The 17,400-nt window shown below is 37.7% G+C and overlaps 1 protein-coding gene across 1 annotated transcript; it reads left to right on the top strand.

Moving 5' to 3' along the window:
* Window positions 1-9,662: 9,662 nt before the first annotated feature.
* On the top strand, window positions 9,663-16,483 carry LOC143858508 (uncharacterized). Its single transcript, XM_077369147.1, has 2 exons — window positions 9,663-10,186; window positions 15,532-16,483. Exons 1-2 carry the CDS (start codon window positions 9,696-9,698, stop codon window positions 15,968-15,970), a joined length of 930 nt encoding a protein of 309 aa, XP_077225262.1. The 5' UTR covers window positions 9,663-9,695; the 3' UTR covers window positions 15,971-16,483.
* The last annotated feature ends 917 nt before the right edge of the window (window positions 16,484-17,400 follow it).

Raw genomic sequence — 17,400 nt, 5'->3', positions numbered from 1 at the left:
ATGTATCAAAGGCTATTATAGTTCCCAATATGCTCTCATGAGCCAATTTAAACAGAAAAGACAAGATGGGTCAGTGCAATTGTTAAAACAAGGTAGTGCCAATATCAGGAGATAAGATTAGAAAATTTAGCGGAAAATATATTTTACTTCTCCTTTTGTGTATTTTCTTCAAAATTGAATGGGAGAATGATTTTGATAGATTAGGAGAAATCTTATCTTGCCCTTTCTCTTTAAAGTAACATCACTCATGTAGAAGTTGTAAAGCTCTACTCCAAAAGAAATGACCAAAAGGCACATGAGAAGTTGTAAAGCACGGACGCCCTTGCAAAAAACTAGCTACAAGGGTGCCCTAGTTGGACCATCTAAGCAAAGTGCTTTAATCATTTCTTTAATTTTATAATTATTTTGTGTCATTGTAAATGCACCTTGCTAAGATGGTCCAATGGGGGCACCCTTGCAGCTGATTTTTGTACTCAATTACATATATACTTGGACATCATCATACCAAAAGCATAAACTCATTCCTTCCACCACATTTTATTAGATTGGCTCATGCTTTGTATGATTAGGGGTGCATGTAGTATGGGCCTAGGTTGAGCTCCAGTCGAAAATACACTGCTTAAAAACTAAATCAATTGTTGAGTTATCATGGTCAGGTTATAATTTTAGTTTGAATTTTACCCTTCCAAGTCAATCAAAACACTTTTGACTCACCCGAGTTAAAAATAAAAAATAAAAAATAAAAGTCGACTCCCTTTTACCTTGGTGGAGTTCTCTTCAATGTCCGAGTATTGAAACACCAGAAAAATGAAATGGTCTTGACCTAAACCTATCCAGGTTATAAGGTAAAAGAGAGACCCCAAGTCGGCCTACTTGTACCCCTAAAACTAATTGTCTTCTGGGCGTGCTTGCTTGGTAGTGAATTAGTTGGGTTGTGGAGACCCCAACTCCGCACACTACATTTTGATGTTGGCGTGCATAACTAAATACTCTCTTATCCATCCATTTTTGTTAAGCTATTTTATTTGCAAATGGGGCATAAGGCCTCCTACGAAGACATTAACTATATGTCTATATCATTTCTAAAACTATCATAGCCATTATTTACAAATAATAGTATTTAACTTCAAAAAATTATTTGAGCCTTCAATGGCTTTGGACACGTCCATGTGGTATGGGGCCCAAAAAAGTAACATTTAGGAAAGTGCTTAGCAATTAATCTTCTTATCGTCTATCATGGTGTAAGTTGAAAGCCTGGCTGACCAACTCTAGACTCGCTCAGGTCAACTCGACCCAATAATTAACTGGATGGCAGGGAGAGAAAACCAGGCCAGATTTCACTTTGTAGGTATTCATGGACCCAACTGAGTCGACTAAGACGATTCCTTGGTCGACCTGCTCGGTTGACAAGTTCTTTTTCTTTTTCTTTTCTTTTCTTATCAAAGTTTTGTTATAAATTTTTTCAATTTTAATTTTTTGTGTAAGTAAATTGCAAAAAATTATCTACTTGACCCATGGGTTGTCCTGGTCCACTCAACCCAATGTTCCATTAAGTGTTAATCCAGATGATCCTAGCCCTTGATCAAGAATTATAAAAGTGCGTCTTAATTTAATAATTTAGACACATCCTTACCCACCTCAATCTTGCAAATGAGATCTTCATTCACATATCCCAATGTTGACCCCGTCAAATCAACCGTCCCCAATTACCAAACAGTAATGCCAAGATAACATTGTTTTGTTAATCATCACACTAATGGGTCAATCTCAATATATATATATATATATAGAGAGAGAGAGAGAGAGAGGAAAGTGTCTCTAGTCTCTCCCCTAGATAAGCTTATCTACTCCTCCCTTTAAAAAAACACAGTGGGCCCACGCTGCTTGGATGATCCAAAGCATTCATTTAATAGGTCCTAACATTGATAGGGTGTGCCCAAAAAATCAGCACCAAAGGGTCATCCTAGAACTTCATTTTGTTGGGTACACCGTGTCCAAAATGGACGCATATAAATGTGGACGTTTATATGTGTCCAAAATGGGTACCACAAGGCACCACAAAACGAAGTTCTAGGATGACCCTTTGGTGCTGATTTTTTGGGCACACCCTATCTATGTTAAGACCTATCAAATGAATGCTTTAGATCATCCAAACAGCGTGGGCCCACTGTGTTTTTTTAAAGGGAGGAGTAGATAAGCTTATCTAGGGGAGAGACTAGAGACACTTTCCTCATATATATATATATATATATATATATATTGTTGTACATGCAAAAATAAGTCACTGCTTAGACCATCAAAATGAACTTATGTGATTTATTGCTGCCTTAAGCCGTCTATTTTTTTTTTCTTTTGTTTTCACTTATGTATTTCTTTGGTCATGGTTTACTCTAGTCAAAAGAGAAACTAAAGTGTTAAAGTATAAAAGATAAAATAACGCCTTTCTCCAACAGCTTAAGCTGTTGGAGATGTTGGTAAGTTAACATGGTATCAGAGCTTAAGCTGTTGGAGATGTTGGTAAGTTAACATGGTATCAGAGCCAAAGGTCTCAAGTTCAAACCTCTTGGATAGCAAAAATCCACATGCGATGGTGACCCCAAAGTAGGACCACATGTGTCACGTGTTTGCCAAGTGGGCTACACGTGTGGGAGAGTGTTAAAGTATAAAAGATAAAATAACGCCTTTCTCCAACAGCTTAAGCTTTTGGAGATGTTGGTGAGTTAACAGAAGGAGATAGCCCAACAACGGTTTGAAAATCAAAAGAGAGGATAAAAGGATACACATCTTTTGAGTCTTGGGACTTGACTTCGTGGCTACGTGTTTCTGATTGGCATAATTAGTAATTATTTTGTGGAATTTGGCACGGCCAATGCCTTCTTAGTCATATTTTCTGCTCTCTGATTTTGGACCAAGTCATTAATAAAAGGATGTGGAAGTAAAGATTTGCTAGGCCGAAGCACCCGAGTATAAGCTCTGCTCTCATTGGCTCAGCACACGAGCTGCTTCACATGGGCTTTTTTTAATGGGATGACAATGTTGAACCATACTTAGAAGTCTAAGGCACTATTGAAGTATGATACTGTAAAAGTGAAGATGTCATATGATTAATCATTAGTGTCCCCATGGAGATCTGCGTTATCTAAATCTATTTTAATTGGTGGGAAGATTGAATGATATCCAAATGTCCTGTTACATTTATTTCTTTCTCCTGTTTCCCTTTAATTCACATGAATTACTTTACATTATACTGATTCTAAAATCGTTGTGCTTTACGGTTTGCCAATAATCAATTTTTACTTTCCCCTCAGTAGTGACAAATATTTAGTTTGGGGGCACAGTAGGTTTGGACGTTTCATATTTCCTTGGATCACCACTGAATGAGTTCCATAAGGAATTGAGTAGCCTGTATGGTTGTGGAGTAACAGATGATCAATCTCAAAATCTAGTAAACCTGCAGAATCTTTTACAAGTGAGATAATGTGAGCAGATGATTAATTCAGTAGGTTTGTAAATTATAGACTCTCTACTTCATTTGGTAGCACCATAACATGTCTTTCAAGTTGTCTTTCATATTATGTTGAATGGCTTATTACCTTCACTATTTTCTTCAGGCTGATGTTGATGGAAATGGTACATTGGACTATTGGAGTATTGGACTATGCAGAGTTTGTTGCGGTTACAATTCACATACAGAGGTTGGAAAATGACGAGCATTTTCGCAGAGCATTTATGTTCTTCAATATAGATGGGAGTGGTTACATTGAAATGGATGAGCTACGAGAAGCCTTAATTGATGATTCTGGCCAAATCGACGGTGAAGTATTAAACAACATCTCACGGGAAGTCGACACAGACAAGTTGTGCATTTGCATTCAACTGGTTTTGGCTTTACTTGGGTATGATATTTTTTACTGCTCTTCCTGTGCCAAAATTTTCAGGATGGCCGTCTCAGTTATGAGGAGTTTATTGCAATGATGAAAGCTGTTACTGATTGGTGAAAGGCATCTCCGCATTATTCAAGAGAGAGGTTCAAAAGCTTGAGCATTAACCTTACGAAGGACGGGTCCTTGAAGATGGGTAACGAAATTGAGAGTTAAGGTTGCACTGAATAAATCGGTTGAGAAATTGCAGTAACTTCTATCTTCGGGATAATGATAATGATAATGTCTGGCTGGGATGATGGGATTTTTCACTCAGTATATTATCTTGGAGGACAGTCATTGATTTGGTTTATGATGAAATTAGCTTGAATGTGTGTAATTTTGGAGGACATGGTACTGGCTATAGCTGCATCTTTGGGATTACAGTTAGGGGTGCAACTCAGGTCGATTTTTCAGAATACGGGTTGTGCTTTTACCTTAAAATCTGGTCGGGTTCGGGTTGATTCCAATTCATTTCTAAGCAAAAAGCTCGACCCGACCCGACCCAAATTGCGCCCCAAATTACAATAGAATGGGGAGTTTCCGTGACATTTCATTTTACAATTTTGTGTCTATTTCAACGTATAGCTGACTCAACTCAGTCTGTATTTGCCTTGCCTGTAGCACTTGTACTTTTCTAAGTTGTCCATAAGAATGTGCAGTTCATTTGCAATGAAATCTACCATTTCAACTCAAATTTTTTAATCTGCTCAAAACAAAAGAATATGGCCAAGTGCTTCTGAAATTTTGTACTGATCAGAGGTCACTCCCTGGAGTTCAGATTAAATAATTTTTATTATTTTTTTCCTAAAACATTCTAATCAAATGGCTGGGAATTTTCAATTGGACTATTTTGACGTGACATGTTTAAATGAGAAAGAGACAATTTAAACTGAAGCAAAAAACAGAAAAAAATTTCATCCACAAAGGATCCAGGCTACCGTCAATTTGTTTTATTTTCTACTTGAGCAATGTCTGTGGATTTCCTGTTAGGGATTGAAAATTTTGCCCTTTCTGTTTATAATTAATTTACATAGTTTGTTCCCTTAAAAACCTTTAGAAAGGTTCAAGAGAAATCGAGAGAATAGTGAGGTCTTAACATCATTTAAAATGGATTAGTGTGGCTAAGCATCTACCATTTGTCGATATAAGCGTAGAGCTTGGGTCAAAATTTAGTTTGAGGAATGGGAATTTCGCCTTGAGCTCCTTTTCCCGTCATGACTTCACTTTGTGGTTAGAGAGTCATTATAAAGTTGAAAGCAAGAGTTTGACTGACTTGGGAGTTAAAGGAAGCGAGCTTAGCCTTGGAAGTTGGAAGTTAGAACATTATTTTGGGCCTTTCCAACTATCCACGAATCAAACAACAAATTGTATTGGGAATTATCTAAAATACTTTGATTCCACATAGACTATAAGATAGATGTGGAGGCCGTCCATGTCGGCGTGAACAGTAAAACACGCATCTAGCTATATAATAATAGATAGATAGATACATATTATTTATCACATAGTTTTATTTTTTGTTTATTGGGTGATGTATTAAAAAGTTGTAGGATTCCAATGAGATGATCAGAGTAATTATTTTTGTATTCTTTGGTAGATTGATAAGATTTCTTTCTTTCTTTTGAATGACATAGCTAGATAAGATTTGTTAGGTATCCCTTAGTACTTTCTCACACTTTACATTTTATTTTTATTTTTATTTTTGTGCTTAGAGCGCGGAGAGATAGTGTGCATCACACTTTCATTGCAAATTGTATTTTTTTTTTCTTTGAAGCATCGTGCCGATCACATGCATAGGCCCAAGTAAGGTGGAAATATCATTTCCTACATATATTATATAGGTGAGTGAACAAATATTTTATAATGGTGTCCAGAGTGTGATATAATAATATGCCATGGCTGTGATCATCCTCACTACATTATGTTGATTGGCCGTCGGCTTATATAATTAACAAATATTTTATCGTCGGAAAATTCTAATTGTCTGAGCAAATGAAAAAGACAACGAATCACATTAAATCTTGAAAAAAAATCCTACTTTAGATAATCTAGATCACCAAACATGTGCACCACCTTGTGTGGTAAAAATCTTTTTAATTTTTATTTTAAGATCTCCAAGATGTGGTTTTTGTTTGTGGACCCATCGAACTCTGTCTAGGATGTGTTTGGGAATGGGCTTGTTCATGATCATTATAAAAGAAAAAGATTTTTTTTGGAATGATAGATAAATTTATTAAACAAAAGAAAAGCATGATAGACGACGCAACAAAGAGAGACGCTTACGATACACAGTACAATAAAACAAAAGGAAAATTAAGGAGACATCGCATCAAAAATCTTGGCGAGCAGAAGGTAGTCTATGTTTTGAGAATGAGATGAATTCCATGCGTGACCGGTGACCTAAAGATAACAACATATATAGAGTTTGAGAAGGATGGATGGACAACCATCACGTCTCTCTCTCTCTCTCTCTCTCAAGCTCTCCCCATTCATTTACATTTCTTTCTTAATGATAAAATCTTTGAGTTTATCTCCTTAGAGCCAGTTCCAGGATTTTGGACTTGTTTGGGATCACACAGGTCTTCCCTACTCACATTCGTGAGCTTCTCGATAGCTGGTTTCTTGTGCCATGGCCAAATAACGGAAGGGTCCTATGGAAGCTTGTTCTACTGGCCTCTATATAGGTCCTTTGGTAACAACAATGATCATATATTTAACAACGTGTCTAAAAGTGCATGTTCTTCTTATGTGAAGATCATAACTTTAGTCATCTCTTGGGCTAAAGCCCTTCCCGAATTTAGTTTGTATCCGGCCACGGATATTAGACGATAGTGTTGTTTGTCTTGGCAGGGACCATGGGGAGATCATCGACCCTAGGTGGAAGCTCTTGATCCTGGATGGGGGAAGCTAAATTTTGATGGCTCTAATTTGGGTAAACCAAGGTTTTCATGTATTGGAGGTGTCCTTATAGATGAAAATAGTTCAACAAAGTGGTCTTCTTTGGGCCTATGGGGATTAAGGACTCAAACGAGGCAGAAGTTAGAGCGATTCTCCAGGATATTAGGCTGTTGGAGGGCAGGTGGATGATCTTATAATAGAGGGAGATTCCCTCAATGTCATCAGATTGATGGAGGGGAGATCTCCCCACACCTAGAGATTATTCAGAGTTCATTAATGAGATCCCCAACCGAGTGTAGGGTCACTTAGTCCAATTTCATCACGTCACATAATCGGTAAACAGATAGGCAAAGCCATGACTGTCTTGGTCATGGCTTTGCCTATCTAATAAAATTTACCATTTCTTTTTAGAAATGCTCAATAGTTTACATGTGATAGGCATGAGCCTTGAACCATCTCTCTTTCCTTTTTTTATTAAATGTATTTAGATCAAATTATACTATATTTTTTAACAACATATAGACTGCACATGGTGCTGTTTGGATCTAGGGAAAAATTATGAAAAAAAAATTCATGGAAAATAATACCCCGCAAAAAGAATCCAAGGTCTGGACGTCTAGTAGCTAGATATGCAGTTTTCCTTAAAAATAACAACTTTTTCTAGAAAAAAAAATAATGAAAAATGAGTTTGCCAAACGTTGGAAAATTCATGCTCTCTCAATCAGTCGATTTCCCTTCTCTATTTCTATAGTAGTAGATTCGTAAGACGTGAGAAGAATATGGTGAAGAATATTTTTAAGAGATGTATCGAATAAAAAATTACAACTAATTTTTAATCTTAAAAGTATGGTACGGTCGTGCTATTTTTCATGTTTGTCTATTTCTTTAAAAAAATCTAAAGATAAAATTACAATAAAAATTAAAATTAAAATAGTTGTTCTTTCTTCTTCTTTGTTTTTTCGCGGGCGTCACACGTCTTTTTAGTAGTACTATATAAAAGGGAAACTCCTCCTTAGTACATTTTAAGGTGGCTAATTAAAATCAATTTCCTAACTAGTCATTTACCTATAATGTTAAGCAACCTCAAAATATTTAATACCGACTAGCAAAAGTCACGCAACAATGCCGTCCAGAGTGGGATTTTTAGGATTTTATTTAGGAGCTGTTTGGATCTAGGGAATTTTTTTTTTTTTTTCTCATAAATATTTTCAAGGGCGTGTTTGGCAAGGCTTTTCATTCTCGGCCCCGATGGAAATGCGCTAAAAAGAATCGACCGAAGCGATTCTGAGTCGCTCCATAGAAGCCATTATTATAATGGTTGCCGATTCTGAGTCGCTCCATAGAAGCCATTATTATAATGGTTGCCGTGCATGCCGATTTTCCAGCATCTATCTAACTCATTTTCGATGATTTTTTTTTTTTCCAGAAAGCAAAATTCTCATTCGTGCTTGATCTTGGAATTTCACATTTCATGGAATATTTTTTTAAGGAATTTCTTTCCATGTTTTTCCCTTTGGATCCAAACAGATGCTTAATAAAATTGCAAAGAAACTTCAACAAATGAAAAACTCCTCAAACTATTGATCGTTGGGAGAGCGTGTATTGAATCACGTACCAGCTAGCTATAAAACATTTAGGAATGTAAACAAAAATAGTATTGTTGGAAGGGAAATGTTATCAGCACTACTGTATTTTGATGAGCGCACTCCTCACTTTATTAAAAGTACGGTACGGCCCGCATCATAGGATGGTCCAAACCGTCCATTAGATGGGCCACAGCCTAAATAGGTTGTGTCCCAAAAATCATTTTCATAAGTTGATCCTAACCCTCTGATCTGAATGTTAGAGGGTTGATCCTAACCCTCTATAGATCGGATAGTTAGGATCAACCTATGGAAGTTATTTTTGGGGCACAACCTATTTAGACTGTGGCCCATCTAATGGACGGTTTGGATCATCCTATGGTGCAGGCCATACCGTACTTTGCATAAAGTGTGGAGTGCCCTCATCAAAATAAAGTCGTGCAGGTAACATTTCCCATTAATATTTAAAGTGGGTTATTGGCAAACTAAAGATATATTTAGTTTTAGATTGGTAATTTAGGAAGTTTTAGAGATATTTCCACTAAAGTTAATTAAATTTCTAAATTACTAATATTTTGCACTTTCCCAAACTAAGCCATTTACCAACTTTCCCAAGCCAATTAAATCAGGCCATTTAGCAACTTGCCTAAATTATTAATCTAACTTTACCTAAATGAGAATGACCCCCTCGTTTTCATAAAAATTCTAAAAAACTCCCTCTGGCCGGCATGGTTGCGTGCCTTTTGGTAATTAATATTAAATACTTTGAGGTGGCTTATTAGCAACCTCATACTACTCATTTGAGTTTAAAACTTTGCCATCTTAATTAGATTGGTGCCTTTATCATTTCGTAACGCAACATTGTCTCTTCAAGACACGTGGCAACATCTCGACCCGCGTTTTAAAACTTTTTTGCGCCACTGCCCCTTTACCAATTTGGAACCTACCACCTTTGTACACGTGCCTCTCACATGACAAATTTCCAATAATAAAGAAACACGATTTGATAATGGGACCCACTTTCCCCCGCCACGCGTTTTTAATCGAACGGTTCGCAGCTGAAGAAGAATCCAGAACCTTCTCGATCCTTTCTTTGGTTGGTCCAAACCATCAAACACGCAGATCACAGTAGTCAGCATAAAAAAACACAAACCGATAAATCCCGAGATTTTTATCAAATCATTCCCGAAACTCTCCTAATCATACAAAACCCTAACCCTACTCTACTCTACTCTCATCGAAACCCTAGAAGAAGAAGAAAAGAGGGGGGGGGGGGGTGAAAGATCAAAAAATGGGGGTTGATTATTACAACATGTTGAAGGTTGGCCGGAATTCAACCGACGATGACCTGAAAAAGGCTTACCGGCGATTAGCAATGAGGTGGCATCCAGACAAAAACCCTAACAACAAAAAAGAAGCAGAGGCGAAATTTAAGCAGATCTCAGAGGCTTATGATGTTCTAAGCGATCCTCAAAAGCGTCAAATCTATGATCAGTATGGAGAAGAAGGACTCCAATTAGGGCTATTTCCGACGGCACCGGAGGCCGGTGTCGGTGCCGGTGATCCTGCCGGAGGTCGGTTTAGGAATGCTGAAGATATTTTTGCTGAGGTTTTTGGAAGAGGGGGGAGGAATTTTAGCTTTTTTAGGCCTTCTAATGGTGATCCTAGTGGTCCGCTTAAGGCGGCGCCTGTGGAGAATAAGTTGCCTTGTTCTTTGGAGGAGTTGTATTCGGGTTCGAAGAGGAAGATGAAGATTTCGAGGGATATTATTGATGTTTATGGGTAAGTTCTTTGTTTTGATCTTTTTTTTGTTTGTTTGTTTGAAAGTGTTTTGGGGGTCAATTGTGTGGGTTTTTTTATATTGGGGAATGTTTGTTTGTTTTGAGTAATTGCTGGCTTTTTTCTCTAGGGTTTTTGTATTTCTTGATTTCTTTTCTTTTTATTGATTGGTATAGGTTATTGATGTTTCTAGTTTATGATATGGTTGCCTTGGTGTTTTGATTGTTATGGGTAATTGAGAATTCTACCTTAGGATATGGGTTTCATGTTGAATTTGATTTTGTTAATCAAAATACTGACTGATAATGATTTGGAAATTTTTTGGATATGCCAACTTGATAAAAACAATGATATCAAAGTGATGTAGTTCCTTCTCAAACTCTGGCTATGTTCTCCTTTATGATGGTTGAATTCTAGCTTAGGCTGCTGTTGATCAGCCCTCTCTGAATAACAGTCTTAAGAGATATCTTGATAGAGCCTTGTGCGTCTAGTGCCACCTTGATAAGAACGGTATGAGAATTTGCCTCGTGGTGTTTAATTGGTTCCATGCCTGAGGTTGCTATTTGATATAAGCTCTGAGTCTTTTAAGTATAGCATCAATTTTGTTATTGACCTTAGTATTCTCTGATAAGATTTCTGGGTACACCAGCTTTTATGTCAGCACATGCATATGTACCTAAACTTAGTTATATGATTCCTCATCCACATGTATTTTTGGGCTTGAGTGCATGTCCTTAGATTTTTGCAACTGGTAGATACATAAAACATACCTTGTGATATTTGTACTATTTCACCTATAAAATCCCTTTATGGTTTAATAATAAAACGAAAAAACCTTTTTAAAAAAAAAATATTTGTGCTATTTCATCGCTTTTCAGTTTAGTTTTGCATCTTATTAATATTTTGTGATCAATGGTTTGGTTAACAAAGAGGTACGGGCAGACCAAAAACAACTTGTGTAAAAACAGTGAGGAAAGACTTGAGGGCTAGGAGCATAACAGAGAGCATGACCTTGGATAGGATAGAATGGAAGAAAATGATCCATGTAGACGAACCCAACTAGTGTCTGGAGTAGGCTTAGTCAATTTGAGCCGGGTAGATCCTTTCACCTTCTTTATGAAAATTTTCTAAAGGATTCATTAGCCGACCCCAACTAGTTTGGGACAAAGGCTTAATTGAGTTGAGTTGAGTTATGATCTATGGTTTGGTTAAAAAAGAGCAAGAAACTAAAATTGGAAATTTCTTACAAGATTTTTCACGTTTTTCTAGCTCTCCCACATTTGTGCTACAGAACATCAATTTCTCATTGTTCTCACTCCAATGGCCTTCCTAACTTGGGATGCTGCATGCATCACATTGATATAAATGCTAGGAAAGAAGTTTTTCCATTTCCACCACATCAGTCTGGTGGCCTGACACCATCCTGTTTCGGTGCATGATTCTCCGAGGCTAGTTGCTCAATCGTATGCCCCAGGATAAAGACTCTTTGTTTTTTTTTTCCTCCAATTTCTAAATCCACTAACTCGAATATAGACAACTATTGAGTTCATGAGTAATCCATCCTCGAAATTTTAGGCTTTCCCCTCAGAGTAGAGAATTGGTATTTAGACTCCTTGATTTGATTCCAGTCATGCCTTTCAAAACTTCCAAGCGTGTTACAGTCAGGTAGCCAGGTTGTTCTGCATGATCAAAACCAAAATGAACATCTTTACAGCATTAGCTTCTGAGTTAAAATTGCAGAAAACTCTACATTGATACCCTCAATAAACATAAAGAGCCACCAGTGATTCACCCATTTATATGTTTCCCAAAAAATCCTAGTTCTGTCAATACTTTGCATATGCGAAATGGTGAATCCCTTTCCAACAACTTTAACTCCCCGTGTAATGTTTTGCACCATATTTTGATGGATAAGTTTTCTAATAGCCTGGGTTTGAATTTGCACAGAAAGGAAGATGGCAGTTAAATCTTACTCGACATCCGTCCAGGTGATAAATATATATACAATGTTTGATAAAGGTTATAAGGAATATGTCAGATTTCAGGGCCTTATGTTGGCTGGCAACTGCGATTTGAAGCTGCTTCACTGAACCATTCCATTGACAAAAATGTAAATCAAGGTGCCTTCTTTCCTAACGTGGGAGCATTTTTAAACTTCCTTCCCTCAACAAATTCTAGCTACATCAATTAAAGTAGAGATTTTGGAAGGTGCCACCTCTTTCTTGCCTCCACCAGAAAGTTGGTAAGCTCCTGTTTTGAAATGAAAGAATTGGGATCAGTAATAGCGGATGAAAGCAGGTAGTTTTAGTTAACAGAGTTTTAGGAGAGGTGCTATTAGTGTATTCCTTTAAGGTTTTGACCTAGAGATGTGTGGTGTTGGGATTTTCGGTAAAAATAGGAGACTGAACAATTTGCCTTATGATGACATTATAAACAGGGTATGTCATTTTAGTCGGATAACTTTTACCGTGGTAAAGGATGTACTGTTTAGAGTTGATCAAAGGCTGCGAAAAGGAACAGTTTTAACAGATGAAATGGGATTTGCGAAAGCATAATCAGTCTGAACAAAAAAGTTTCGAGTACATTATGATAAAAACCTCATATATGAGGTTGTTCATTGTACTTGAGTGGTATTTACAACAGTTTTTTTTTATAACGATGATAAATTTTATTAGAAGGAGAAAAGGCCATGGCTGAGGTGGTCAATACCAGGAGAGAAAAGAAAGAGCAACCGGTGACAAAATGCGCTACAAAGTAGGGGCTATTGAAATGTCTTTTTTTCCCAAGTTCCTCTAAGTATTCATGTGGAGGCTTATCCATTGTCATTCTAGGGGATATCTGAAGGATGATGATACAGCCATGACACAAAATGTGAAAAAATAATAAATAGGTGCCGAAACTGACCCTCGGAAAAGCGCGTGCTGTGGGGCGTTACTTGTTCCTAATGGCTGAAGCTCCATCAAATCCAAGGATACGTGAGGAAGGGTTGCGATTCTTACAGAAGAGGAGATGATTGGGGATTAGTGAACTCCTTCGAGGTGCTTCTCCCACCTTACATTAGACGGAGGAGGAATAAAATTTGGTTGCATAATATGCTAGGCTTGCCTCTTGGCGTATGCACTTTGGAAGAAAATAATTTGAAGAGATATTCTGTGCTTCCTTATTTTAGGGATTTCGGATGTCCATAGGGATAAGATTACATTTAAGCTTTATTGATTCCCAGGGACTCAATTACACTATTGAGAGCTGAAATTAGTCTCTCTCTTCCTTCTGAAAAAAATAATGCCTATAGGACATTATGCTGGGAAGAAACAAAATTTACTCTTCTTTCTGAAAATTAATACTCACTGGACCTTAAGCTGGGAAGAAGCAAAGATTGTACTTTCAGTATTGAATTCATTGCCATGCACATTACTTTCATCAACAACACTAAAAGAGGATAGTTAGTACTCAGTTCCAAGCCTTCTATCTATACCTTTGTACTATTTACTTAGTATACGGAATTCTCATATATGCTGATTTTCTACAATAATTTGATGAGGAACCAAGCTGTCTTGACGATCTAAAATTAAAGTTTTAATTCATAACATTTTCAAAAAAAAAAGTTTTAATCCATAGGGAAACTCATTTTTGAAATACTGAAAAACCGTTTCAATGATGCATTTCTTACCAATAGGTACATGTAAAGGTCCTAATGGTGCCACATGGGTGCTCTTGTTTCCTTTTTTTCGGTGGTGAGTAGGCGGCTTAAGTTATTGGTGTAGGCAATTCCTGCTCATGTAGATAGTTATGGCTTTACCATACTAAAGTTTGTATATGGTATAAATATTCCATATCTTGCAAATGTGAGTCTAAAATGAAATAAACAACCACATGTATGTCGAGTTTACAAAGAAGATAGGATCAAGTTCCGGAATGATAGATGGTGCTTAGCGGAAACCTTAAGGGTGATGTTTTCTAACCTGTATGTCATGGCCAGTGATAAAGATACCTTTGTTCAGGATTGCTTAGTCAGGGAGGAGGGTCGGACCTCTTAGAATCTTAATTTCAGGTGAAACTTTTTTTGACAGAGATTTGGCGTCTGGCTCTTCTCCTGTCTAGTCTGGACTTCTGCTACATTAACAAGATGGGCAGAGACAAAAAGGTTTGGACTTTGGATCTAGGACTCATCTGGGGTATTTAGGGTCAAATCTTTCTACCATCACATTATTCTTAGCCCTTCTTACTCGCATTTGATTAGAGTTTGCCACACCCCTGCATCTCCTAGAGTTTATGCGTTTGGTTGGACTGCTTTCCGGAAAAGATTTTGACGGTCGACCACCTGTGCAACCACAATTTTCTTATTATTGACCACTCTGCTCTTTGTGTGGAGGCTGGCGAAGCAGTTGATCATTTGTTTCTCCATTGCAAGTTTGCTAGAGATGTTTAGAGCCGTATTCTCAATATGTTTGGGGTGTCCTAGGTGTTCCCTACTCGGTTGGCCGAGTTACTGTATTGCTGGTCTTATATGCCTTGCCTTGGAGCTGTACGTGTTCAAGTAGACATCTCTTCTCATTCCTCTCACCACTGTTCTTGTAGTTAACATTGTTGGCATAGTGGCTGGTGTTTCATGTGCAATAAAAAGTGGGTACCTCGTGGGCTCCACTTTTCAGGAAGCTCTTCTTTGCCATATGGGTCAATGTCCATGTGTAACCTTTCCTCAGAGGTCTGCTGGGCCTGCAAAACCGCATGCCTACTATTGTTATCGTCTGGTCAATCCTGCTTGCTTCCATCTTCTCCCTGCTGGGGTACAGATTGATCCTTTTACCTCTTCTACCCAAAAATCTGAAGCGGCCAATGTGGTATAAGTGATGGTTTACCAGCTAACCAATTTCTCCCTCCCTCTCTCCCTTCTCATTATGTAAATAACTAAATAGAGAAAACCCATTTCAGGATCAGGTAGCTTGAATTAGCAGCTAAATAAATTTGAGTGTTGAGGACATTTGGTTGGGTCTTTTGTTTTCTGTTCATTCCCTTAATGAGTGTACTTTTGTTGAGCATTACGTAAGTGTTTGATGATTCAACTTGTGGACATATAGAAACATTCCTTATTTTCTGTTGGTTGAAATTGTACCTTCACTGTTAAAAGCTTGGATATTTCCCAAAAAAAATTAAAAGCTTGGATATTTCCCAAAATAAAAATAAAAATACCATCACTGTTTTGATTGGATGCTGATAAAGTTCAACCCTAGGCCCCAGCACAGATTTTCTAGGACATTTCTTCTTCTTATTTGAAAGGCAAAGACTTTATGAGATAATTCTACTTTTTATTTTATGTTTTTTTTAAGACACTGGCAATTCTCTTGCAGTAAATCAACGACTGTGGAGGAGGTCTTGACCATTTCTGTCAAGCCTGGTTGGAAGAAGGGCACAAAAATCACTTTTCCTGAGAAGGGTCACGAACAACCTAATGTTATTCCCGCGGATCTCATCTTTGTCATAGAAGAGAAGCCCCATGCAATTTACAAAAGGGATGGGAATGACCTGGTGGTCAACTGGCGGATACCATTGGTGGAGGCTCTTACAGGGACGACAATCAACCTAACGACTCTCGACAAAAGGACTCTGTCAATACCTGTAACAGATATTGTTAAACCAGGTTATGAGATGGTGGTAGCGAATGAAGGGATGCCGATTGCAAAGGAACCTGGGAAAAAGGGAAACCTAAAAATTAAGTTTGATATCAAATTCCCATCGAGGCTCACTGCTGAACAGATGTCTAGTCTGAGGCGGCTTTTGGGGGGTTGATGGAGGGTTTGTGGTGTTCTTTCAATGGCTGATGGTAGTGCGAATCTTCTGCTATTAAAGAACAACACGCCTATGAGAAAGACGAGGCTGTTGTCACTGTTGTTGGGGCACTTCATTGTCATTTTGGATGTATATAATCTATACAGATATCTATATTTGTTTGTAATCCAGTGAATTAAGGTGACGGGTTTAGGGAGAAGAAAGAAGAACAGAAGAGTGACAAGGGCAGTAGAATTTGGTCAGTTAGGCTCTCTGTGCTTCTCTGCAATTCACAAACTGCAAACCGTTTTTGGCTGGTAATGAAGTTGTAAGTATGGATAATTGCAAGGCAGGGATGGAACCGGGGATCAGCTTTATATATTACTAATCTTCTACTTTTGACTGCTAGGTAGCCATATTTATAATTTGAATAGGGAACCTGCTCTGGAAAATCAATGTCTCATTCATTTCCATGCCTAAGTACTGTAATGTCTTCCTTTTATTTATTCAGAAAACTTAATAGTTCTGCTCTCACATGGTCCTCACCAATTGGATTTTACATTAGATGTTTCTGGTTCTTTATTTTCCCCTTCAATACTCCTTAAAATGAAGTACCTATCTGGTTTTCTATTTGGCACAACTCCAAGAAGAACTGTCGTGGTATTGTTTTTGGAAAGCAATCAAGATTGCTACACTGCTCGACCACTATATTGGTTTGCCTGCTTGATATCCACCGAGTGTATGTATGGCCTGTTTGTGCTGTCTGTTCTGTTCATCTCGCACCAATTGAACAATCCTGACCGTGGGACACTTCCTAAGCCGTGGGTCATGGGGATTTTAGTTTGATATTTCGACTTGTTTGGTAATCTTTCTCCAGGGTGGTTCTGTGCTGCTTTTGCTCGAGAGAATTGAAAGTGGCCCAGGATGGCATTTGGTTAGAAGACAGCAGGAAATTTTGTTCCAAAAGCTCATTTCAGGTGCCGGAAAGTTCTCTTCGGTGCTGACTGCAGGAACATTTTTGAGATTCCTCTTTACAGAAATGGAATCGGGAGAATGGTTACTATACATGCGCACAACTGCCTTAATAATTCACATACAATACAAAAGTTAGGTACTCATGGTGTAAACTATAAAATTAGACCCTTTTTTATTCCGTTCTCTCATTCTCAACACAAAAACAAAGAATTACGCCGGAGAAGTTTCTGAGCATTTCACAGATGATGTGTATATCTCACAACAAATTGTTACTTATTTAAAAGGTAATCGGTATGCTTACCTACGCTAGGGAAACTTGAGTTTTATGCAACTTGAACCCGCCATTAGTTATTAGAGCACATACTGCTTAATTAATGATGATTTTTTCAGATAAATTTTTAGGTAGATGATATTTTCACCCCTCTGCAGTACACATTCGCCCCCTTATAACGTGAACAGTGGGCAACTTTAACCCT

This window comes from Tasmannia lanceolata, unplaced genomic scaffold (assembly GCF_043159265.1).
Source record: "Tasmannia lanceolata isolate RefF3 unplaced genomic scaffold, GAP_Taslan_0.1 ptg000026l, whole genome shotgun sequence".
In the NCBI taxonomy this organism is placed as follows: Eukaryota; Viridiplantae; Streptophyta; class Magnoliopsida; order Canellales; family Winteraceae; genus Tasmannia; species Tasmannia lanceolata.
This window is presented reverse-complemented; position numbering and strand designations above follow the sequence as displayed.